At 49.6% G+C, this 25,225-nt stretch overlaps 1 protein-coding gene across 1 annotated transcript in view; it reads right to left on the minus strand.

Moving 5' to 3' along the window:
* Positions 1-22,430, minus strand: part of Srrm4 (serine/arginine repetitive matrix 4) — a 147,969-nt gene extending 125,539 nt beyond the window's left edge. The window contains exon 1 of the mRNA XM_038346876.1: positions 22,300-22,430. Within this exon, the coding sequence (XP_038202804.1) occupies positions 22,300-22,430 (131 nt within the window). The remainder of the gene's footprint in view (positions 1-22,299) is intronic.
* Positions 22,431-25,225: the final 2,795 nt, after the last annotated feature.

The following is a 25,225-nucleotide window of genomic DNA, read 5'->3' on the forward strand; positions in this document are numbered from 1 at the left end:
AGCCAGGGCACCCAGGGACCGAAATGGCCGCCATAACTGTAATATCCCGAATTCCTCCGGTGCACTCCTGTTAGCAGAGCTCATTCAAATCCATTATCATATTGGAATCTCATGGCTTCCCTGGACATTCAATAGCTGGCGGCGGTGAGACCCATCTGGTGGGACGAAGCAACCGAGCTCAGAGAGGTTAAGCATTTTACACAAGGCCACACAGCTTACTGGTTGTCAGAATTGCTGAACAAAAGAGTCAGGCCAAACCCCAAGTCAGCCATCCATGCATTTGGAATCCCATCCTCTTGTGTTGCAATCTGGTACCCTTAACGGATGACATCGTGATAAAAAAAAAAAAAAAAAAAAAAGGTCACAGCAACACCCATAAAGCCAGAGCCTATTGCTCACTTCGTGGTAAACATCCCCGTTTGGGCCTTGTGTGAGGTTGACGCAACCATCAATTCCATGTTCCAGATGAAGCCGCCACGGCTCCTATGACGGCCACTGCTCGCCGAAGGACACAACTTTAGAAGTGTTCCATCAACGCTCCCATATGTAAAATGGGACCCTGGCTCCTGCAGGCCACAATCCATCTGTCCCAAGCTCTCTCCATAGGAAAGGATTCTTCCCAGAACCCCTGGCATCCCCACCCCTGAAGACATCAAGGTTTGGGGAGCCCCACAGTCAGCCCCTTGGAGAACTTTTATTGTTTATTTTTACATTGTTTACTCCAAACTACGCTTTAATGCAACTGGCAAGGCCACAATCTGAAGCCCCCAGAGCCACAGATGAAATTTTCTCTTCTCTAGGGGTCTGTCAGGTGCTCAGGCAACACGGCAGCATGATGGTGGAGAGGGTGCTTCTCATATTACTGAGGAATAGGGGAATGAACTACCAGGGTAGAGTGTGGTTTGAGAAGAACAGGGCGGGGGCTTCTCTTATCCAGACATGGCAAGCCATCTCCCTTTCTGCCTCTCCAGCTCCCAGGTTTCCCCCCCTGCAGGAAGCTGAGTGATCCTGGGAGAACCTTGTAGCATGGACACGATTTCACTTGCGGGTCCTGACTCCCATGGGGGCTGACTTGTGAACCTGACCAGGCTACCGACAGTCTCCAGACAGCTGGAGCCTCTTTGGTTCTGATCTACCTCTTGCCAGAGGGGTGTGCTGGCAGCATCTGTGAGCCACCGGACGGAAAGCAGGAGGACTCTGATTGGCACAGAGAAATGCAAAGGAAGTTGGGCCTCTCCAGAAGGCACCTCAGTCAGGAGCCCAGGCGCAGCTGCCTCACGCCCACCGCATCTTAAGGACAAGCGTGGGGAAAGTTTGCCTCTGTGGGGCCCCCGACCCTCACATCTGCTCCACAAATGTGTCAGACACAAAGGGGGCATGCTTAGGAACACATGTCAGATAAAGCAAAGCTCCGTAGGAAGCAGATGACAGCCAGGATCTGGTGGCACGGGCCTTTAATCCCAGTTACACAGGAGGTGGAGGCACTTTGGAAAGGGAGGGGAAGCAGTGGTCCCAGGACTCTACTGAGAAAGAAATGCAGAAGGGACAGGTTTAAGACAGGTTCAAGCCCCACTGGGGAGTTTGGGGGATGAGCCTTCCAGGTTGTTTTTACTCGCTTTCTGCTTCTGCCCACAAAGACACCCCTTTGGTCTTAGCTACGGGGCACCTCATTTTTAGTGGGTGACCTCCCTTCAAAACCTCCACGAGCCTCCAAAAACTCTCCATAAGGGGAGGTAAGTAGGGGAACAGGAGCTGGGAGATATATGTAGAGCTGCCCCCGATTTAACTGGTGAGCCACACAACGGGGGAGGGGGGGGAGGCTTCAACCCTTCTCACAGTGCATGTGTCTGCACAAATCAAGGGTTAAGGATGCCACAGAGCACAGGAGGAGGAAGAGCTGGGACTCAAGATGTGGTGGAATCAGGAAGTTCAGAGCTAAGTGTCTGGGAGCTGTGATTGGATGGCATCAGTCGTGGGGGCGTGGAGGAGAGGAAAACGGCTCAAGTGGATTGGTTTCATTTATTTGTTTGATTCTTGACCACAGTTTTACCTGGAGCCTGTCTGTCTGTCTTCCCTCATGTCCTTCCTCCTCGACCTGAGACATGCAACTCAGTGTCACATGGTGCCTATGCAGCCGGGACTGGGACTCAGCCCTCTGCTTGAGTGCCTGTAGCTATGCGATCTTCAGTGGCTAGCTAGCATCGGCTCTCTGGGCCCCAGTTCTCTGGGCAGTAAGATGAAGGCAATGGAAACACGGCTTCCATAAAGGGCAGCTGTGAGGATGAAGCTGTATCACTGAATAAACACTCAATAAATTCCGGGTATATTACCATTAATATCCCCGTCAGCTTGGCCTCTCACAATAGGAGCAGCTGCTATGGAAGCTGCCCTCCATGGCGAGGGCTAAGATCAACCCAGAACCGAGAGCTGCTCGCTCGCACACGGCCAAAGCATCTGGGTGACTCAGCGTCCCGATTGTGGCTGCTGTAATTCAGAATGGGACGGAGACCGAGGCTGTGTTGTGATGAGGTTTGTCAGCCACCTTTTTATCCCCATGGGACAGGTAACTGTGATAAACAGTTCCAGAGGAAGGCAGGTGTATTTGGGTTCCCTGTCTACAAGGGGTTGGTTTTTCAGAAAGATTCATCTTGTTTGACGCCGTCGCTGTGGGCCTGGGGTGAAGTAGAACCCTAACGAAGAGAAGATCTCATGGAACATGGCAACTCACCTCATGCTAGCCAGAAAGTCTGGCCTCTTGTGGCCTGTTGTCTTTACCCAGGCTCCATGTGCTAACGGCCTACAATTTTATCACTGTGTTAACTGAAGGAGGTAGAGCCCTCACCATCCAATCCAGCTTTTTTAAATGTGTTAACTGAAGGAGGTAGCGCCCTCACCAGCAGCCAAACCCAAGTGATGATGTCATGTGAGCCTTAGGAGGGACATTTTTAAACCCGAAATATGACATGGGAAAGGAAGATCTTACTAGAATAGAGAAATAAATGCTAACATTACCATCCTTACGTCATTGACTCGCTCAACAAATGTAACATGAACCCTGTCGGTTAGGCTTCCATAGTAGTAGCTGCTCAGTCACTGGCAATTCTGATGCCCAGGCTCAGAATCTCCAAGAATCCAGGGATTAAAATCTTTCTTATAACCCAAGTACTTTTACTTTCGGACAGTCTCTAATTGTGTAGTACATAGCCTGGAACTCTCTCTGTAGACCAGGCTGGTCTCAAGCCCACAGAGACCCACCTGCCTCTACTTTCCAAGTTCTGGAGTTAATGGTGTGTATCACCATGTATGGATTCCAGATGCTTCTTAGGGAAAAAGAGAGCTTCTACTCATAGTAAGCACCGAGCACTGTGACCAACTCCTAACACATTTGTATAGTGCTCCCTGAGGGAGGAAGTGATTATGTGGGGCACCAAGGTTCAAATGCCAGATGTAAGACAAGAGAGATATCACCCGAGGATCAAAAGCAGCCGGGACATAAAAAACAAACAAACAAAAACAAACAAACAAACAAAACAACTTGGAAAAGTGTTTGCTCATAAACCTGAGCTCCATCTCCAAAACCCACATAAAATCAGCCCTGCACTTTAATTCCAGCATGAGAGAGACAGGGAGAGAGAGAGAGAGAGAGAGAGAGAGAGAGAGAGAGAGAGAGAGAGAGAGAGAGAGAGAGAGAGAGAGGAAGAGAGGAAGAAAGAGGGGAAGAGAGAAAGAGAGGAATGGGGAAGAGGAAGAGAGGAAGACAGAGAGGAAGAGAGAAAGGAAAGGGGAAGAGAGAGGAAGAGAATAAGGGGGATTATTTTTTGTAGTCATTTAATGAACTCTTAACACTATGTTGAACTTGGGGCTTTGTCTATTATCACTCCTGAAATGCTGGCTGGATTCTAGAAACACCTTAAGTTTTAAATAGAAAGTCATGTGATGGAATATGATTCTACCTCACCTAATTCTGTCTGGGACCTGAACCATTCCTCAGTCCAGTCTGTCCAGGCAGCATATGCTACCCCTTCCCCACCAGTCACTTAGACGCCGCCATCACAACAAACGCTACATGTCAAGTAACCTTTAGGTCCAAATGTGTGTGCGCAGCCAGGAGGTACCTCATGCAGACCCAGAATGTTCCTTGGTAGAAAAGGGGTGCTGGGAGATGAGGTTGGGGCTCCATGGCTGGATCACATTCAGCCCTGACTTAGGTTATATTCAGGCCAGTCGTCCCCATTTCCAGCTGCTTCTTGAGAAAACTCACAACAAATGTAATTACAGCCCAAGGGCAGGGCTACACATGACTAGATGGTTTATAGGCACGAAATCTATGTTTCAATGGCAAACACATTGCCCCTCTTCTTCCTTTTCCTGGAGACACCTGCTGTGCTTAGAACAGTGGCACCCAAGCCAGGCCGTGGTGGCGCACGCCTTTAATCCCAGCACTCGGGAGGCAGAGGCAGGCGGATCTCTGAGTTCGAGGCCAGCCTGGTCTACAAGAGCTAGTTCCAGGACAGGCTCTAGAAACTACAGGGAAACCCTGTCTTGAAAAACCAAAAAAAAAAAAAAAAAAAAAAAAGAACAGTGGCACCCAGCGATAGCCTCGTGCTGCTCTAGCAAAGTCAAGTCAACAGCTCTGGGATCATTCCTACAAGGCGGTTGCTGAAAACGTGGGATCCACTGCTGGCAGTTACTAATTCATTGAAGATATGTGATTTCTCGGGTCTAGTATTTGATTTTCACAGGGGGTCATTATGCTGGGAGTCAGGAGTGTGGCGCTAAACGTAAGCAATGGTACTCTGGTTATAGACACAAGGCCAGCTCCAGCCAGTCCCCTGGCTATTGCTCACACCTATCCTTAGGAGAGCCAGCTTGAGAAGAGTTGCTTTCTCCAGTAAGATGGTCCACAGTGTGAGACTGGCTAGGTCTCGGTGTTGCAGTGCAGGTCTCTGGTGTGTGCATGTGCCAGGCTCCTTCCCAGTCTCCAGTCTGCACGGTACCCTGGGAGAGATGGATGTGTCTTATTCTGTGGCTGATAAAATGAGGCTTGAGGGAGTGAAGTCCCACCGCAGAGGAGCCCTCGCTGCACTGAGCATGCCACACAAAGCTCTGCCCAGAGCACAGCAGAGAGGTTCTTCCCAAATCCAAATGTTTATAAAGGCAGCACTTCATCATACAGCCCCGGCTGTCCTGGAATTCCCTATGTACAATAGAGGCTGGTCTTGAACTCACAGAAATCCACCTTTCTCTGCCTCTCCACTGCAGATAAGATGAATTTCCCTTAAGTTTCACACAGGTAGGACACGGTTGGGGAAAGACACAGCCAGAGAGAAGCAGGCCCTAGAAGTCCGCAAGCCCCCCCTCCCCCGCCACACCTTCTGCATGGTTCTCAGGTGATCCAGGTGAGACAAAGCTGGCCCTGTCCAGACTCTAAGTTCCAGGGTCCAGCAGTGGATCTGGCTTCTGCAGCCTCCCAGCACCCTGCTCGCAGAGTACACCAAGCCAGAAATAGCGCCCGGACGCAGGACGCGTCCTCGTCGCTTGCCTGAGGCGACTGTGAAATGTGAGCTCTCAGCTTAGCATCCTCTACTCAGCAGTGAGCACCCTGTTCTCCAGGCTCTTACATCCCACCAGAGAATCCAAACAATCGCGCCCTGCCTTCCAAGATGGTTTCTCAAGTCTTCTGAATGCCGCCCTGTTTTCAGCTTCTCCAGCACTCCATGATTCAATAAACACTGTCCGCCCAGCATGTGCCAAACGTTAAGCTAGATGCTTTCCCAGTACGTGCATAGCCAAGGCCTTTGATTTTCTGACCCCACCCCCCCCAGCCCAGAATGTTGAACACCACACCGTATGTATTCACAGTTCTCGGGAAATATGATTTGGGGAGCACTCATGTCCTGAGCCCTGTGCTGTGACGGGAGGAAGGAGACAAATAAGACAAAGACCTTCGGCCAACTACATACGTACACACACTAATTAACATGTTCCACGATGGTTCATCTATTGACACTTCTATTTCTCAGCCTAATGGTTTATGTATTTAACAGTAATTATCAGAGTTGGTTGGCCACTGACTAGCTTCCTTAGCCTCGGGCCAATGGCATCACCTTCTGAGAGGCTGTTTGCTCCTCTGCGAAGGGTGATGTGGTAGAGAAAGGGATCCGTCTATGTGCATAAGATGCTCCATGGTGCCGATGGCACACATTGTAGGTCTTCAATAGTTAGCAGCTGATAGAGGCCTCCAGGAAGCACTCCCTTCTCCAAAAGAAGGAAATGTATACCATGTGCTCTACAGCCTCCTTATCCCACACCAGTGACAGACATCACCAATGGATCTTAGATACAGCCCAGAAGCTACCTACCGCAGCACAGTGCTTCTGGCAGACATTATTAGTTGATCATAGCTGCTAACCATCTGCAGAGTTCTGCCGCTTTGTTGTTAGCCACAGTAACATGGTTTGGCAGCCTGGCTTTCACCCTAAGGGACATCTCATTCCTCTCAGAGCGCTCATCTTGGGGGTTGGGATAACTGTTCCAGCTGCTGAGTTATGTGAGCCATAGGCTCAGGTGCATGCATTAAACAGCATTCAATGTAGGTACCAAGCAATGCGCTCCAACAGCACCATTGCATCCTTTCTCCTGACCCGCTGATTAACTTGGAGAAGCCACCCTTTATCTTCAGATAACTGTCCTCTCTCGAGAGACACGGTGAGTCTGAGGGCCTGCTCAGGGGCCTCTGCATATGCAGTGGGGTAATACTCTGAGCTATTAACCTTGGTGGACTCCCTTGTCTCTCTCTCCCCTATTGTCAGGCCAGGGCTCTACCGTCTCTGCCCAAGGAGGCTGTGCCAGGGCCGTAGACAGGAAGGATGTGAGCATGTCTCAGATTTTGCTTTTCTGCAGCCCTTCCTTGGGGATAAGGCAACTTAAAGAGAGGCTCAAAGAAACCCCAAAGAAGAAAGATTCCCCTGAACAAAGAGATTGCTTCTGGGGGAGGGGGTGGTGGGAACCAGTCAGGTGCCAGATGGGCAGGGATGATGGACATCACCATGGTAACATGTTTCAACTGTTAACCAAAGGCTAGAGCTCTACCTTGAGCAGCTAGCACACCCTCTCTGAACTTGTCTTCACTCGCGATATGAAGACTGTGTTCAGTGATGTCGAGTGTGTGAGTGTGAGTGTGAGCAAGGGGAAGTGAGTGTGAGGGTGAGCAAGGGGAAGTGAGTGTGAGGGTGAGCAAGGGGAAGTGAGTGTGAGGGTGAGCAAGGGGAAGTGAGTGTGAGCAAGGGGAACTGAGTGTGAGTGTGAGCAAGGGGAAGTGAGTGTGAGTGTGAGCAAGGGGAAGTAAGTGTGAGTGTGATCAAGGGGAAGTGAGTGTGAGCAAGGGGAAGTAAGTGTGAGTGTGAGCAAGGGGAAGTGAGTGTGAGCAAGGGGAAGTGAGTGTGAGGGTGATCAAGGGGAAGTGAGTGTGAGTGTGATCAAGGGGAAGTGAGTGTGAGTGTGAGCAAGGGGAAGTGAGTGTGAGTGTGATCAAGGGGAAGTGAGTGTGAGTGTGATCAAGGGGAAGTCAGTGTGAGTGTGAGCAAGGGGAAGTGAGTGTGAGTGTGAGCAAGGGGAAGTGAGTGTGAGTGTGAGCAAGGGGAAGTGAGTGTGAGTGTGATCAAGGGGAAGTCAGTGTGAGTGTGAGCAAGGGGAAGTGAGTGTGAGTGTGAGCAAGGGGAAGTGAGTGTGAGTGTGAGCAAGGGGAAGTGAGTGTGAGGGTGAGCAAGGGGAAGTGAGTGTGAGTGTGAGCAAGGGGAACTGAGTGTGAGTGTGAGCGAGGGGAAGTCAGTGTGAGTGTGAGCAAGGGGAACTGAGTGTGAGTGTGAGCAAGAGGAAATGAGTGGTAAACCCTGGTGCCTATGAAACAGTGGCTGCTCCACTGTTTGCGCCGTATGTGTCTCCCTAGGGTGCCATTTTGAAGTTTAGCTCTGGTCAAGAACACTTGTGAGGGTCTAGAGACAATGGAGCCATGATGAGAATTTGCTGCTCTTGCAAGAAACCCAGTCAGCTTCCAGCGCCTACATGGCGCCTCACAATGGTTATAGCTCCAGGTGCAGGGAATCTGATGGCCTCTTCTGACCTCCATGAGCACCAGGCATTCACACAGCATACACAGATATGCAGGTGAAACACTCGTACATATAAAATAAAAACAAATAAGTCTTTATATGAATAATAGCTAACACCTGCTGTCTCCTTTCCCTGAGACTTCTCCCATTTTATAGTGTGAGCATGGAGCTTGGAGGATTTAAGCAACTTGGTGAAGGCTACACCTTGCAGGGAGCAGCATAACGGCTGGGTGAGAATGTGACCCCCGAGTATCATCTTCAATGTCCCCAAGGTTCTGTGGGCCTCTTTCTAGAACAGGGCTGTCTGGTCCTCCTTATGGGTGACTGCCCAGTGCAGGAGGGACTATCAAGATCCTGCCACTTACCCATCCCCACGAGGTGATCCTCAACTCAAGACAGGCCCTTCCTCTTTCCCCTGAGCCCTGGGGAGTCACACAGAAGCATGGTGGCAGGACAGGGGAACCTTGACGGTGACACTTGGGGCTCCAAACCTTCACCTTAACTGCAGTCCTCATGTTGACCCCTGCAAAGCCATGGCCTTTACCGAGTCGCTTAAATCCTCCCCAGTCTATAAAATTGGGATGGTGGTGCAGAGCACTGGGGCCGAGATGCGGTGAAATTATCGCGGTAAGTTACCTAATGCAGAGCCTGCTTTATGCGTGGGAGAGGCCCACAGTTGCATTGTGTAACTGCTGATTTGTGTGACCTTGCCCAAGTCACCTTGCTGCAGGTCGTGGCCTTGGCTCTGTTTGTGACAGTGGTAACTTCCATTCTGTTTTCTGACGGCTAATTAATTTATAAATATATCTCCCAAACCCAAGTGTAAGCAGCTTCAGAATGGAGGCATCTTATTAATTGTTAGGCTTTGTGCGTGATCGAAGATCAATGCCGGCTGAAGGCACGGGCAAGCAACTGAAAGGCAGGTGTGAAATCCCTTGACTCGGGGTTAAGGAAAGGCCCATGGGAAGTGTGATTTTTTTTTTCTGACAGGAATGAAATACATATGAAGGTCTCCAGAGCAAAAATAAATCCGAGCAGAAAGAAAACCTGAGGCCTCTGTGTTTTGTCTGATGTTTAGGTTTTGAGATCGGGTCAACTATCCCTATCTCAGTGTGCCCAGGCTGTACTTGAACTCCCAAATCTCCTCCTTTAGGCTCCCAAGTGCTAAGATTACAGGTGCTCTCCACTATGCTTGGATGTTAAGTTTTCAGGAAGGAATCAGGATTAGAAGATCAAAGCAAATATTCTGAACTGTCCATCAGTTTTTTTTTTATCATTTATTAAATAGATAAGCAGATCTCAATAAATATTGGTTGGATAGGAAGAAGGATAGATGGGTAGGTGGGTGAAGGACTGAGTATTTAGATGTGTGCATGGGTGTGTGTATGAGTGAATGGATGGGTAGATGAATAGTTGGGTGGATGAATGGATGGATAAGTTGATGAATGGATTAGTGGGTGGGTGGGTGGATGGATGGGTGGGTGGATGGATGGGTGTGTGGGTGGGTGGATGGATGAGTGGGTGGGTGGGTGGGTGAGTGGATGAGTGGGTGGGTGAGTGGATGAGTGGGTGGGTGGGTGGATGAGTGGATGAGTGGGTGGGTGGGTGGATGAGTGGATGGATAGATGGATGTATGGCTGGTACATGGAGGAGTAGATGAATGGGTGGATAGAATGGTGTATGAACAGATGGTTGGGTGAATGGATAGAAAGCAGATGGTCTGAAAACAGATGAATACCTGGAGAATGAATATGTCTATATATTGGATGAATGAATGAATGAATAAATGGATAAAGGGTAGATGGGTGGGAGGACAGAATGATGGGTAAATAACTAGACAGTGGATAAATAATCCATGGATATAAGATGTATCATGAAAGAACGTACAAGAAACTAAAGAAGGGCTGGGTTCAGTTCTCAGCATCCATGAGGAATCATGCAGGTAAAACATGACCATAACTGCCCAATGTCTGTGCCTAGGTGAACTGACCTGGGATAGATGGTGCCTAAGTGAGTTAGCTTGGGGTAGGTGGTCGTAATCAAAACTGACTTTCCTTGTCTCTATTTCTTGAGGAAACTGTGACATTAACATAAGCATCAAACTGACAAGTCCCCAAACAGAAGCACCAGGTGATGCCAATGAATGGATACCCTGAGCCATGTTCTTTCCCGTGCTCCACTGTGGCACCAAGATGGAGCAGGATGGAGCCATTATATTTGGTAAGAAAGCAGCTTGTCAAAAGCTTCCATGTTTCCATATGGTGCTCCAATATCGTTTCCAGGTCTGATAAGCAGAATAGGTATTCCAGAGTGTATAAGATTCAAACCCCAGTTCTCACAGTACCTAGTGTAGACTCAGGTCACCTGCCTTCCTCCCTGATTTTCTCATCTACAAAATGTCACCGTATCTAGCTACTTCAAAGGGTGACTGTCTTCAGATAAAGTATTTTTCTCAGGGTTGGGCAAACACCAATCACTCAAAAACTATTATCAGTAGTTATAATTATGTCACTTGATGAATTCCCTTATACTGTGTGACTTGGGCAATGCCCATGACTATCTTTCTCCACCTGCATAGTCAAGCATAGACCTCTCCAGTTCTCAGGCTAAAGTTTTACCCCGGTCAGGGGTAAAAACCTCATTGTGTCATATATGTTGCTCTACTCTGTGCCAAAATTCTCTTTGGACATGAACCTGAGTGGCTGGGGACAACCATGTTTGAAACTCAAGTCCCATCAAGAATCAATAACCATCCCATTCCTGTATTACAGGCCAGACTGCTTGGCTTAGGGGTAGCTAAGGACATGCTTGTGGCCACACAGGTTTAACCAGAGCCCTCCCAGCTGCACAGGCCCCTTCCCAGGCATTTAATGGGCATTGGCTTGGTGAATGAGAGCTCATGCTTTCCTGTGGTGGGGTGGGCAGAGGGCTGGGGACACAGAGCGCAAAATATGGAGAGAGCTACAGCAGGTGGCTCTTTGGACCTAAGTGTGGATGGCAAACATCAGCTATCTTTAGTAGTAAGTCACCTGAGCCATAGCTGGGATCTCCATGACACCTGGTTCATCCTGAGACCCCAAGAAAACATCAAACACCTCCATCGTCCCTGGGACCCTAGTCTCAGCTCCTGAACTAAAACTACGGCGGGAGGATTGGTGAGTTGATTTATTACATGCCAGCCCTCTCTGGAGGATGAGCAGATGCCCTAATGTTTACAGGGACAGCTCTGGTATACATCCTATTCGGTAGCTAAAGGTGCTTGGGTCATTTCTGCCCTGGCTCTTGGGTCTACACTACAGGTATACCCCTTGGGTCCAGGGACTTTGTAACTCAGAGGGATGGAAAAAAAAATTGGAACAAAAGATCTTGTGTCTATGTCTATGCCAGATCGTTTTAAGACCTCAGTTTCTCTCCCGGGAAATGGGCATGAGATTGCTATTTACTGCTGCAATGGCTGAGTGACACCCACAGCGGCAGCCTGCATGACAGCAGGACAAGGATGTGCCTTGCTTCAAGGTCTAACTTCAGGCAAATCGGCCCACAGCTCCGAGCTTCACTTGTCTATATTTGTAAAAGGGGAATCAATCAACATGTTTCCCTCTATCCCCGGGGACCGCCAAGTTCTGTGGTGTCTTGGGACCAGTGTCAAGTGGCATGTCTGTCAGCGGTGGCTCTTCGGTCTCCTTTCTGATGTGTTCCGAAATGCCATGCTTGTTCTGTCTGTGTCTCAGTCTTCCTGTCCCCAAATGACCGAGGCTGTGTTCCTGCAGTGTGCCCTCTGGGCTGCCCTCTCAGCTGACTGTGGATGGATCCAGGTGACACTGGTGCAGGAAGGGTGGCAGAAAGTGCCAGGATGGTAATGGCCTCTCGTTTCTGCTCCAGTAGCCCTGTTACATGGTCTCCAGTCCACACAGTGCCAGCGCCCAGACACGGGCCGCATCTCTGGACCTGCCACCTGGCTGTAGGAGGGAGGCCAGGGCAAGGGGAGTGGACGAACAAAAGCCCATTGTCTTCTGCTTCTGGAAGCTCTGAAACTTGATGCCCCGAACAACAGCTCACCTGCTCTGCCAGGCACAGTCTGGGGGCAGATGGGCATCTTTCCAGGATCCCCAGGCAAGTCAGTGGGCAGCATATGCCACAGGAGACCCTGAAGGGGCAGGAAGGGGGCTAAGATGATAATAGAGAGCTGGTGTTTGGTCAACTGACTGCAACAGAGATGCTTGTTCAAACCAGAGACCCTGGCCCCGGAGCCAGAACTCACAGAACCTGTTTGTTTGAGACAGAATCTCACTACGTAGCCTCGACTTACCTAGAGCTCACTATGTACATGACGGTCATCTCAGACTCACAGAAACACACCTACCTCTGTCTTCCCAGTGTTGGGATTAAAGGCACGGGGCACTACACCCCCACTTTCTTCTTTGAAAGGTTTTGATCTTTAATTATGTGCAGGTTTGTGTGGTGGGGCTACACACTTGGTGTGCAATGCCTGTGGAGGCCAGAAGAGGGCGTCATGGCCCCTGAAGCAGGAGCTACGTGAGGTTGTGAGACGCCCAAAGTAGATGCTGGGAACCAAACGTGGGTCTTTTGCAAGAGCAATACATACTCTTAGCTGCTAAGCCGTCTCCCTAGCTTGGGGTTTTGCTTTTTCCTCCCCCTTTCTCATGCCATATCTCTCTCAGCAGGAAAATAATGAAGTGTCACTATGCACTGTATTTATAAATTACATATGCATTCTGCTACTACACACACTCTAAATCGTCCTCAGCCTGTAAGGGAGGACGAGGATCGCCCCCTAGCTCTTTAGCGCCACCGTTGTGGTACTGCCGTTCTGTGTACTTCTGTTTCCTCGTCTGCACTTCTGGTGGTGTTTGTCCTTGCTCGTTCCTCATGCGTTTAATTCCTGTAATAAATTCTAGGATCCCACAGAAACTGGGAAAGATGTCGTACCTGGCCTCTGTGGTTCAAATTGTTCTCCTCTGAATCCCATAGAGGAACCTTGCCCCTTCTGAATATTAGTGATTGTGTGGATCAGCTTGGTGTCTTTGTAACAAACACCTGAGATAATTAAACTCACAGAATGGCTCACAGTTTTCTCTTTTTACCACGCGGGTCCCAGGGATTGAACTCAGGCCGTCGGCCTCGGCTGAAAGTGTCTCTACCCGCTACGCTCTCTCGCTGGCTGTGCCTCTCTTCCCACAGGCCTGCAGCTGTCATTCAGACTTCAGCTGTCTAGCTAAGTTTAAGTTTTAATGAAGTCAGTGAACAGGGACCCACTGGTGGGTGTTGCTGCTCTGTGGAGCTGCCGGCAGGATCTGAGCTCCGAGAACCCACCAACAAAGGGATTCCCTGCCTACAACACATTTGTGTCCAGAGGATCTTACTACTTGCTGTGAGCAGACACCTGTGGGCACGAATTACTTAATAACTGTTTTAGGCTTCAGCACGTTCCAGTAGCTGCTTTGGCTTTGTTTCTATGACATCCCAATTTGAAATTTTTGTTTCATGGAATTCCATATAGAGGCTGTAGCGTGTGAAAACTCCCCCTGCAATATTTCAAGAAGAAGAAGAAAAAGAGGAGGAGGAGGAGGAGGAGATGGAGGAGAAGGAGGGGGAGAGAGAGAGAGAGAGAGAGAGAGAGAGAGAGAGAGGGAGAGGGAGAGGGAGAGGGAGAGAGAGGAGAGGGAGGAGGGAGAGGGAGAGGGAGAGGGCATGGGGAGGGGAGGGAGGGAACGGTTTGTGGAGAAGACTGAGAGAGAGAGAGAGAGAGAGAGAGAGAGAGAGAGAGAGAGAGAGAGAGAGAGAGAGAGAGAGCCTGGAGACTGCTTCTAACTGCAAAGAACCCGGGTGTTCTGCAAACACACCAGGCTATGAGAGACAGACGGGACTCATCTCCTGATACCATGGGAACAAAATTTACCACTACGAGACTATGAGAGTCAGGTCAAAAAAGCTTCTCAGTGTCCTGACATAGTCAGAGAGCCTGGAAACATCTCTGCTTCACTTTAAGACAGGAAGGAGCCGCACTGTTCAGAGTCACCCCTGGCTGCATTGGAGTTGGGACAAGAGTGGTTTGGGATGGAGACCTGGGCTGTCAGTACTGACATCCCCCTGGGTGTGTGAGATTAGGAACTGACAGCCTAGGGACTGTTTAGCAGGCTCACAATACTCACTTGATCTAACTCCTGTTGGGAGTCTTGGGAGGCATCTTCTATAGCTGGGATTTTCTTTTCTCCATCTATTGCTCTTCAAATGTCTTAGGTGGAAATGGCTTCCACCCTAGGGCCTGTCCATCGCTGTTCCCTCTGACTCAAACACTTTGTCCCCAGCTATCTTCACAGCCTGCTCCTTCTCAACAGATTCTTAACAAAGAGGCTCCTCCCCTCACCCTACGCCCTTTCTTCTCTTTCTTACAGGGCTGACGGTCACCCGACCATATATTTGTTTATTGGTTGGGTGTTCATTCCCTGTCTTTTTTTTCTTCCATAAGAGCAGGGACTTCTGTTGCTCAATTGCTACCGTACTTACTGTGCAGTATCTCAATAAAACTGTCACAGGCGTGAGTGAGTGAGACTACAACCGAATGCCACAGCCAAATGCTACTGTTTTTTCTTCCCCTGTTGGCAGTGCCACCTTCGATGTCTGTAGACTCTCTGCCATCCCCCCTCCATCATTACTGGTTGTCTGAAGAACACAGAATGCATTTATATTAGCTATCTAGACCATGAAAGACAAGAAACCTAATGGCCCATACCAGAGACAGTGCCCTTGAGCCAGCAGCGGGTGTGTGTGGGGGGGGGGGGAGGAATTTTGTATTACAGGGACTGTTTCTTTCCAGTGCCCCCAACAGGTGATGCTGTGCCCCCCACAGGAGACACACACTCTAGATGGTTTTGCCAGATTTTACTCTTACAAGAAAAAAAAATAGCCTCTGAGACCCTCCTGAGCACAAAGACCCCATTCCTTCCCCCCTCATCTTGTCTCACTGGTAGATTAAATTAATGAGAAAATAAAGTCATATCGGTTTCTAAGGAGAGCTGTGGACATGAGCAGGTGTCCTGTGCTGTGCTGGGGTCTCCCCCTTCTCTGTTGGAACCATATTCCTGTACTTCATGTCGTCCCCCCATCGGAGCACATAAGCCCAACCACCTGGAGTCCTGCATTTGCAGGTTTGTGTCTCCCTTTCCGAAAATGTGATACCCTTAAAGAGAGAAGCCACATTATATTCAGTTTTTCCTCCATGACGGGCCCAGCTTGAAGGAATAAAAGCTGTGATTTATTATTGATAACAAGAACTAACACAGAGTAAGTCCTTACCTCTTGCCAGGCAGTGCAATCCATAAATGAGCTCATCCAGTCCCCTCAATGGTTCTTTGACGTGGTTGCTATAATTAGCCCATTTTATGGATGAGGAAATCAAGATTGAGGTCGAGCCATTTGCCAGAATTCTCCTAGCCAGCAAGTGCATGTAGGCAGAAAGGGGAACCACTGGTTTGGCTTCTTTGCCTGGCAGATTCTTCACATGACTCCGCAGAGCTCATCCCCTCTAGAGAACTGCAAAGCTATGTGCAGAACTGAACAGAGGGGCTCGATGGAACCGTGTCAGGTCCAATTCACACACTTGCCATCCCGGTGCTGTGGAAGCAGGGACAGGCAACTCTGCAGGCGCACTGGCTAGCTCCCACCGGACAGGACAAGGTCCAGATGGGGAGAGACTTGGTTTCAAAAAAAGAAAAAGGAAGGAAGGAAGGAGAGAGGGAGGGAGGGAGGGAGGAAGAAGGAAGGAAGAAAAGAAGGGAGGGAAGGAGGGAGGGAGGAAGGAAGGAAGGAAGGAGGGAGGAGGGAGGAGGGAGGGAGGAAGGAAGGAAGGAAGGAGGGAGGAGGGAGGAGGGAGGGAGGAAGGGAGGAAGGAAGAAAGGAAGGAAGGGAGGGTGAAAGGCAAGGCAAACGGTAGACAGTGCCTGAATAATAATACCCAGCATTGTCCTCTCTCTTCCATGTGCACATACATATACACGTGTGTTCACACACCTGAACACACACATGCATACACATACACACATAAACACACACACAGACACAACCACAGTCACAGCCACACACACAAACACACACATACACAAGGTGGGGACAGGCACAGGCAGGCAGGCGCTTGCTCGCACACACGTGCACACACGGACTTGTGCGCATGCACACAGCCCCCCAGAGTACTGACATAAAGGAGAGCAATGTCAGGGACTCTGGGCACCCCGTTAACATCCTCTCGTGCCTCAGCAGAGTCTTCGGAACAAGTCACTGAAGAACTCTTCCTAAATCCCAGCCAATTCTGCCTTGCAGGAAGATGGATCCAGCTTTCCAGAAAGTAGGGACAAGCTTTTAATTTATTGTGATCTTGTACCGTGCCTGATGTATTTGTGGAGCCTAAGGTCCATGATCGGGGCCTCTTTTCTTCTTACAGAAATCAGGGTCTGGGGAATGCTGGAGACCCGCAAGGCTGATGGCATCTGATCTAAACTGCTGACCTCTACTGGATAGCATGCCTACTCCTTGCGCCGGACAGACATCTTTACCTGGGGAGCCTCACCCCAACACCAGGGAGAGTTTGTTTGCAGCATGTGTCCTTCAACGGCATCGATTAGAACCCTCAGAGTGTCAATAGAGGTGGGGCTGGGAGAGAGTGCAGCTTCCCCCAGGTTGGAGCTATGTCTATCAACCCACCAAACACCCCTTGCCCATCTCCACCCCATGCTTCTTTAAAGCTAGCACATTTACCAAGCAAACACAGAAGAAATGTCACAAGGGGTCTCTCCACCACTAACCCCTGTGTGTTGTGCAACACACTTCAATCTTTCAGATGGGGAAATGTTTGACCCCAGCGATATCACACTCCCTTCCCCAAGAGGAGCGTATGTCCATTGCCAGGGCAAGCATTTTCTGTGACCCTCAGAACATTGGCTCTTAACCACGGTTGTCAGAAAAGCATCATCCAAATGCCCCTCACGCCAATCGCACATGGAGTCAGCACAAATGTGTTAACCGATTGTTTGGCACCAAGAGGAGTCTCAAATTAAATGGTTCAAAGGCATTTTTTCCTGCTTTACAGTTTGGCCATCTTTCCCCTCGTGCAGTAAAACCTCCAACAGTTTGGAATTTATGAGCCTTTGGACAAGGACTGGGCTCCAGTCTGGAGTATTCTGCATGAAAAGGATTTTTTGAAGAAAATTAATAGCTTGCCAAACAAATAGCAAAGGGAATGCACGCTCTATTTAAGGGGGGTCTGCTGCTCTAGCCCTTAACAAACACTCACGCATCCACAAACAATTCATATGCTAATTCCTAATGATTTTTACATGTTCATTAAGTCCCCAGCTACGGCTATTTATCGATATGATTATTATGGTTTGAGCTGCTTTAAAAGCTAGGTTTTCGCTGATCAGGAACTTTTTAGGTACAAACTTTCTGAGGCTAAGCTAGATGAACAGAGGTTAACAGAGGTCCGGGTAAGAGAGGGGTCTCGTGTATGTCCTTGATCTCACCGATTCCTGAGGAGGGGTGTTCCTACCAGGCACTGTCAGGCGAGCTATGACTGTGCTGAGCCTTGTCCTGGATTTCTTAGGGTCATCCCTGTGAGAATTTCCATTCTAAACAGCTGTTCTCATTCCTGCCTCTCCCCCCTTTCTCCCGCTCTCCTCTTCCCTTCCCCCCTCTTCCTTTCCCTCTCTTCTACTCAGCTTCAGATGTCAACTTGACACATCCCAGAGCCACCTAGAAAGAGGTGGTCTCGCCGGGCGGTGGTGGCGCACGCCTTTAATCCCAGCACTCGGGAGGCAGAGGCAGGCGGATCTCTGTGAGTTCGAGACCAGCCTGGTCTACAAGAGCTAGTTCCAGGACAGGCTCTAAAGCTGCAGAGAAACCCTGTCTCGAAAAACAAAAAAAAAAAAAAAAAAAAAAAAAAAAAAAAAAAAAAGAGGTGGTCTCAGTTCAGGAACTATGGTCATCAGACTGGCCTGTAGGCAAGACCTCTGGGGGCATTTTCTTGATGAATGATTGCTAAGGAAGGGCCCAACTACTATGGGTGGTGCCATCTCTGGGCAGATGATCTTGGGCTTTATAAAAAAAAAAAAAAAAAGCAAGCTGAGCAAGCCAGGAGGAGCAAGTCAGTGAGGAGCACTCCTCCGTGGCCTCTGCATCAGCTCCTGCCTCCAGGATCCTGCACTGAGTTCCTGTCCTGGGAGTGTGACTCCGGAGTGTAAGTAAAAACACACTCTTTCCTCCAGTGTCGGATATGGTCGGTGGTTTATAACAGCAACAGAGGAGCAAGCTAGAGCCTCCCTTTCCTCTTTTCCCCTCTTGGTTTCTTTTGCTTTTCTTTCCTTCCTGCCCATCCCCTCTTTCAGGGTCTTCCCATGCCAGCCAGGCTGATGGTGAACTCACAATCAGCCTGCTTCAGTGGCCTGAGTGTGGCATTCCAAGTGTCCAAAGGCTATTCTATAAGGTGTTTATGGATCAGTTCAGAATCCAGATTTCACTGTGCCCCACTCCCAACTCAACAACCAGAGAAGAAAAGAGTTACCTTCCATGCTGGTTAGTCTCAGTGGTCAATTATATGAGAGCTAGAATCACCGGGAGGGAGATGGGCCCCGGACATGCCCATGGGAAACAATCTTGATTAGGATAGTGGAAGTGGGAAAACCACCACTATGGGTGACAGCATTCCCTAGGGTGGGGAGGTAGAAGGGAATGGCTGAGCCTGAGTGTTATCGCTCTGTTCCTGGCTAGGATTCCATGTGGTCAGTGGCCTAAAGCTCCCACCGGCTGAGTTCCTCATCATGTTGTTCTATACCCCTGAACTATGAGCTGAAATCAACTCTTTGCCCCATGAGCTGTTTGGGGGGGGGTATTTAATCACAGCTACGGGAGAAAAATCAAGCCACTCACATGGCGGGGGAACTATGGGTCAGCCCTGCTTAACCTCTGTGTATTAATTTCATCTCAATTTTGTAGCCCATCCAGAGCAGAACTTTCTTTTTTTAAAAAAAAAAATTTATTTATTTATTTATATGTATACAATATTCTGTTTGTGTATATGCCTGCAGGCCAGAAAAGGGCACCAGATCTCATTACAGATGGTTGTGAGCCACCATGTGATTGCTGGGAATTGAACTCAGGACCTTTGGAAGAGCAGGCAATGTTCTTAACCACTGAGCCATCTTTCCAGCCCCAGAGCAGAACTTTCAAATGTCCATTTTTAGCATTAGTTGAGGGAGAGATGAAACAGATCTGGAGACTTTGTGTTTCCTTTTAGCCACTCTGAGCTCCCTTACAGGACAAAGGTCTATTGAGCAAACACTCTATGCCACACACATGGCAGAGTTTCACCTGGCTCAGTCCTCATGGAGGCTGAGGTAGTGATAGGTACAGATTCTGTTTTCAAACTGACAGACGTGTTCGGTGAGGTGAAGGTTCTGATTCAGGAAACAAACAATCCAGGACAGGACCCCAGGTTCTCTGACGCTCACATCAGCACGAAAGTGACCACTATGGTATCTGGCATCTCTCTGGGCTCTGCCATCCTGACATCTGAGTCAGACATCTGCCTGAAACTTGATGCAAGAGAAAACTCTTGCCTCATTAAGAATGCCTCACACAGCAATGGGGTGGGGGAGAAGGGAGGGGCCAAGGAGCGGGTCTGCTTAGAAGGCAATTGTCCATCATAAGCATGTTGCTGTGGAATCAACAACTTAAAATGCATACCCTAGGACTGATATTAAATTATCATCAGCTATAGACTTACGATATCCTGGAGAGGCTCATCCAGGGGAAGGACCCTCATCTATAATCAAATATTAAGTGTGTAACCTACAGGATTGGCTGATTGGCTGGTGGTTCACCCACACCTCCCCCATCTTCCCACAGGCATGGATTGTGCCAATCCTCTGACTGAGCTGGGCTTGGCTCAAGCAACTAAACATTTCTGATGAGAACAAGTCCGCAGCTTGTCTCAGAGTCGCCAGGGCTCCGCGGAAGCTATGCAGCATCTCTCTCCCTTTTCTTTCCAGGAAGCATGACATTTCTACCCTCCGGTGACACAGAACATGGGAAGGGAACGGGAACTGGCCATCGCTGCTGTATGCAGCTGATATGGTAAGCATGGGAATGATTCGGTCTTACAGTTAGTCTGTCGGAACAAGACCAAGCCGGGCCTTTCTGGGGACTCGGATGGATATAAACGTTCCTTGCAATCTCTACCCGGGATTAGATATCACATCTACAGACCAGAATATGTTCTACAGAGAGGAGCCGTCAATCATAGAAGCATTCTTGTATAATATCAATCAAGAGCTTATAGAACTCTGACATAAACTTCAAGGATGTTGACCAGGGAGGTAGAAACCCAGGACATTAAAACACATCAAGGGTGAGAAAATACTGAGGGTGTACGGAACTCTTGCAAAAGTCACACACCAGTGAAATTAAAATGAATAAAAGCTGTAGGGCTAGGGTGTCTCTCAGTCAATTCATAGGATCAAAGCTTTTGGCAAGAAAATGGTATGTAGGTAGAATCAGACAGACAGTCAGACGATAGACAGAAAGGCAGAACCATGAAGATCCCAAGTGTGGTAATAGTCGGGTCACTTTCCTAAATTAAAACAGCATTGAGAACCTGCTTCCCCCTTTCCCCCAGGGCAGCACTAAAATAGACAGAAGACCGTGGACCAAATACTTCTGTCACCAGACAAATTCTCCCCGGTTCCTCCAGCAAGGCCATTTTCTCTGACCAGTGCGGCACTGATGTGCCGGAGTGGAAGCAAGAAGGTGAAGCCGGTGGCAGAAGGACCAGGAAAATAAAAGCGCTGACGTCAAACTCTCTACAAAGAACCCCTGGACAAGCAGACACGCACACCAGCTTTAATGACATTTGATGTCACCCCCACCTCTCCAGCTCCACCAGTGGGCTTCCTCCCTCTCCTGAGCATAAGCTGGCCCTTCCTGCTTCCTATCCACACATTCTCCACATAGGGATACTCCGTTGGTCTAAGACCTGTCTGAGCTTCAGTCGGAACAAAGAAAAGTTCCTGGGTGTGGGTTTGCTCTTTTCAGATATTTTTCTCCAATCAACCTTCATCGATCCCACACTTGCTGGAAAGTTCAGACTTAGTTGCCGCTAGGCCAGGCATTCTGTCAGGGTCTCTTTCCCAGACGTGTTTTCAATCTATTCCCTAATGCAGCCTGCCAGTATTAATCAATCCTGCGAGTGGTCCACTAGATCCGCTTCTTCCCTTTAACTCTCAGAACCACTCAGCCAGTAGCACCAAGAGATGCGTTTTCATACAGGCTTGATTTTCCCTGACAGAGGGCACAGCCTTCGCCTCAAGCTCCTCTAAATCTAACGATCTAAGAAAACATCGGTTTTTTTCTCTGCCATGGAAGGCTTCTGTGTCATCCCCCCCCCTTGCACCTCCTCTTTTCCCTGCATCCTGTTCTCTTTTTTCTTCTGCCTTTTATTTCTTCCCTTATTCTCCACTCCAGTCATTTCCTCCACCCCAGAACCACAACTCATTCCAAAGTTCGAAGCCACCAAATTCTTTAAAAATAAAACAAAATAAAACTTTCACGGTTACCTTCATGCTGACTTTGAGCTCAGAGACTTGAGCAGCCTCAGCTAAGCGCAGAGGAGGGTGCTGTCTGGAGTGTATTTGAAGGAACAGCATATGGACTTTTGTCAAAACCTCAGAGCCCACTAGTTTCTGAGCTTGGGTTAGAATACCCTCTCTGAACACTGTCTGAGCTGAGTTCATGCTTTGTACAGTATCCCTCCAACACCTCAGATCCACCACTGTCTTGCCCCCCTGACCTATGAGCTTGGCAATAGCTGAAAAAGTTTTCAGGCAAGTGCATACCCAAGTCACACCGCCCACCCTAAGAAAGCAAAGGGGTTTTGCATGGGAGGTGTGGAGTCTGTGGGAGTGTTGTTCCCCGCCAAAGAATTCTTGTCCCTTTTCAACAGCCTCCTCCTTACCCAGGCGAATATTTCCCATGTTCCAGAGTGAGATACCGGGTATGACGGACATAGTCATAGTCCAGGCACCCTGACCCAGCTGCCTAAGTCCACCTGTCAAGAGTCTGGGGCGCAGGCAAGAAAAGGGGGAACTTTCCAGTGTCCTCAACTCACGAACGAGGTCATTACCTTGGCAGTGGCTTGCGGGCTGTGATACTGGCAACGATGATGCTCTCGGGACGCGGAGTGGCCACTGCTTTGAAGGTCCCTTTCCAGAACTTCTCAAACAGCTGTTTCTCGCCCTGCTGCAGGCTCGCCATCCTGAAACCCAAGGAGTCCCGACGACCGGGGCGCTGTCCGAAGTGCTGAAACGTGGATTCCAAACCCGATGACACGCCCTTGGTTCCGGGGCGCTGTCCGCGTGAAACCCCCAAGGGGTGGGGTGGGGAGAGATCAGAGTTCTGGGCGGGGGATGGGATTGAATGGGACGACTCAGCCTGGCAGGCAGCGGAGATAGAAGGTGGTCCCCCGGCTGGGTTCACCTCCCGCTTTGGCTCTGAACTGAGCTGGGAGCCGGCTGAGCTCCGCGTCCTCAGCAAAGCAAAGCTGGGCCGGCTTTCTCTACCGCGCAAGGAACAGAGAGGAGGCGACCGGGGCGTCTGCCGTGCGTGCGCGTGTGAGCTCCAGCGCGCCCGGGTTTTGTCTCTTGCACAATGTGACGTTGGAAGAGGAGGCTGGTCGCGCGAGCTGTACTTTCCTCCCTCCCCTTCTCGGTCTCCTCCTTCCCCAGCAACCCCTCCTTCGGTGGCTCAGCCTCCCGCCGCCATCTGCATAACAAAGGCCCGCAGGTCTAGGGAGGAGAAAGGGCGGGGCGTGCGCTTGTCTCCAAGGCCCGGTCGCCTGAGTTGCTGTTCCGACCCTTCTGAGAAGAAACCCCAGCACTCGGAATAGAACCGAGCTGGAGATCCTCCTTCCCAGACCTCACCCCTCCTCCTTCGTCGCAGGCCTTCCCCTCAACCCTTGCAATGCGTACTCACAGCGCTGAGCCACCTCCCTATCCCTTTGCAAGACTTGGAGCACATCTTCTGTAGAGTGAGCTAGTAAAAACAGCCCCACCTACCCGCCCACGCCAACCTGCCTGCACCATCCCCACCTCTGGGAAGGACTGCTGAGCTCTGCAAAATGGAGGTGCCCCTACTTTTTCCTTTTTAATGCCTGGGGGCCGTGGGCTCCCCCGTTCCCCATCCAGAAAATGCCATTTGATGGACAATCCGTCGCCAGCATGGTTTCTCGCCATCTGCCGAGCCGGCCCCCACCCGCAGAGGGGCGCAGCGTCACATCTGTGCCTGCGGCGCTGTAAAGGATATCTCTTTTGTGCCTTGCAGCCGGCCTGCCTCGCGTCCCCGCTGCCAAAGCCCGCACCCCTCCCCCACCCTTTCTCCCCACCCCTGAGAAACCAGAGCTTGTGAGTGAAGCGCGGTCCGATCTGGCAAAGAAAGCACTCGGGTGGAGGTGGGGAGGGGGGTGTTTGAGGATTACAAGGAGTTAGTAACTTTTTGGTTTTTCCTCCTTCTGCCTCCCTACTCCCTCCAATCCCAATCAATTCTGAACAGAGGCTCAGAATCTCAGACTCCAGAAACGCAGGATATAGACAACAATGTCTCCTTTAACCGGAGGGTTCTCCTTAAGGAACATAGCCCAGTGGGAGCCTCCAGCTCATTTCTCCTTTAGAGCCTTGCAATACTTGGTACAGCAACACTTTCGCCTTCCTCCAGAGTTTGAAACTTCCAGAAGGAGCCTTCACTAAGTCTTAAGGACTTTCAAACACTGACCCCAGGTCCCACCCTGAAAAGGGGAAAAATCTTTTAATTCTTGTAGATCTAGTAGAAGTGTGGTCCGAAGACCCCCAATATCCGTGTTAGCGTTGAAAATTCTTTGCAAGAGAATAGAGGGTACATTGAGTGGTAAAAGGGGAAGAGGAGAGAGAACAAGATAGGGCGAGAAAAGCCAGAACACAGGAATAAAGGAGCGACTGTTGGTCTAGAAAGGGCTACAAGATGGGGTTGTTTGCAGCAGATTGCTGTGTACTGGTTTAGGAGTGCCCAGGGCTCTGCTCGCTCCGCAGTGACCCCTTCTGGTCAATAGCTAGAAGTGCATTTGTTGGCTTTTAAAAGGGGTAGAGCAACCTGGAGTTGAGCTGCTTTGGGGATTGGGAGATTAGAGGATACAAAAAGGTAAACTGGGGAGTGGAATTTCCACTTCCCTCCTCCTGATCCACTGCATTCAAATTCTCCATTCTGAGATTGCTTTTAGGACCTATCACCCTCCATTCGGTTGTTGTCACCTTAAATGCCGTACGCTCCCTTCTCAGCCTTGGAGATTTAAAGAGATCCTTAGTTATGACATGTCACTTTCAGGGAAACAGAGGTAGGTGGGACCTTACCTCCAGCAACCAGCCTTTCAGAGGTGTGCCTACCCTTTAATAAAAAGAATTTATTTTAAGTTTAGTGTGGAAGTGTGTGGTGTATGCCACACGTGTGGGTGTTCCAATGACGTCAGGAAAAGGTGCCAGATTTATCAAGGGCTAGAGTTAAGGGTAGTTCCAATGTGGGTTCTGGGATTCGAACTCTGGTCCTCAGGAAATGCAGCAAGCACTCTTAACCATGGAGCCACCTCTCAGCTCAACTATGCCTCCTCTTCATACCTGGTATTATGGGAAAAGCTCCAAGTTGGGCATCCTTGCTTCTTTGGAAACCCAGAACAGCCAGGTGAGGTGGAAAAGGAAGTTTCTCATACTTGTGTAAGGATGAGGAAGTGGAGGTTTAAGATTGCCAAGGGCTGTACCCAAATGCCTCTAGTAGAATAATGGGACTCTGGGGGAAATACAGTGACTGGGTATGGGAGAGGATTCTGGGGATCATTGGCATGCCAGACTGGAACGATACGTCTACTGGACACCAGCAAGCCAGGGCTTGGACGCACACAGGCATTTCCAAGTGTTATGGTTTCCAGGTTGAGCACCTCTTCTCATGATACAGGGCTTGGAACCCAGACGTCCAGTCTCAGCCCTGCTATTTCTAGCTGGATAGGATCAAAAGAGTGATCTCAACTGTTG

This window comes from Arvicola amphibius, chromosome 10 (genome assembly GCF_903992535.2).
Source record: "Arvicola amphibius chromosome 10, mArvAmp1.2, whole genome shotgun sequence".
Taxonomy (NCBI): Eukaryota; Metazoa; Chordata; class Mammalia; order Rodentia; family Cricetidae; genus Arvicola; species Arvicola amphibius.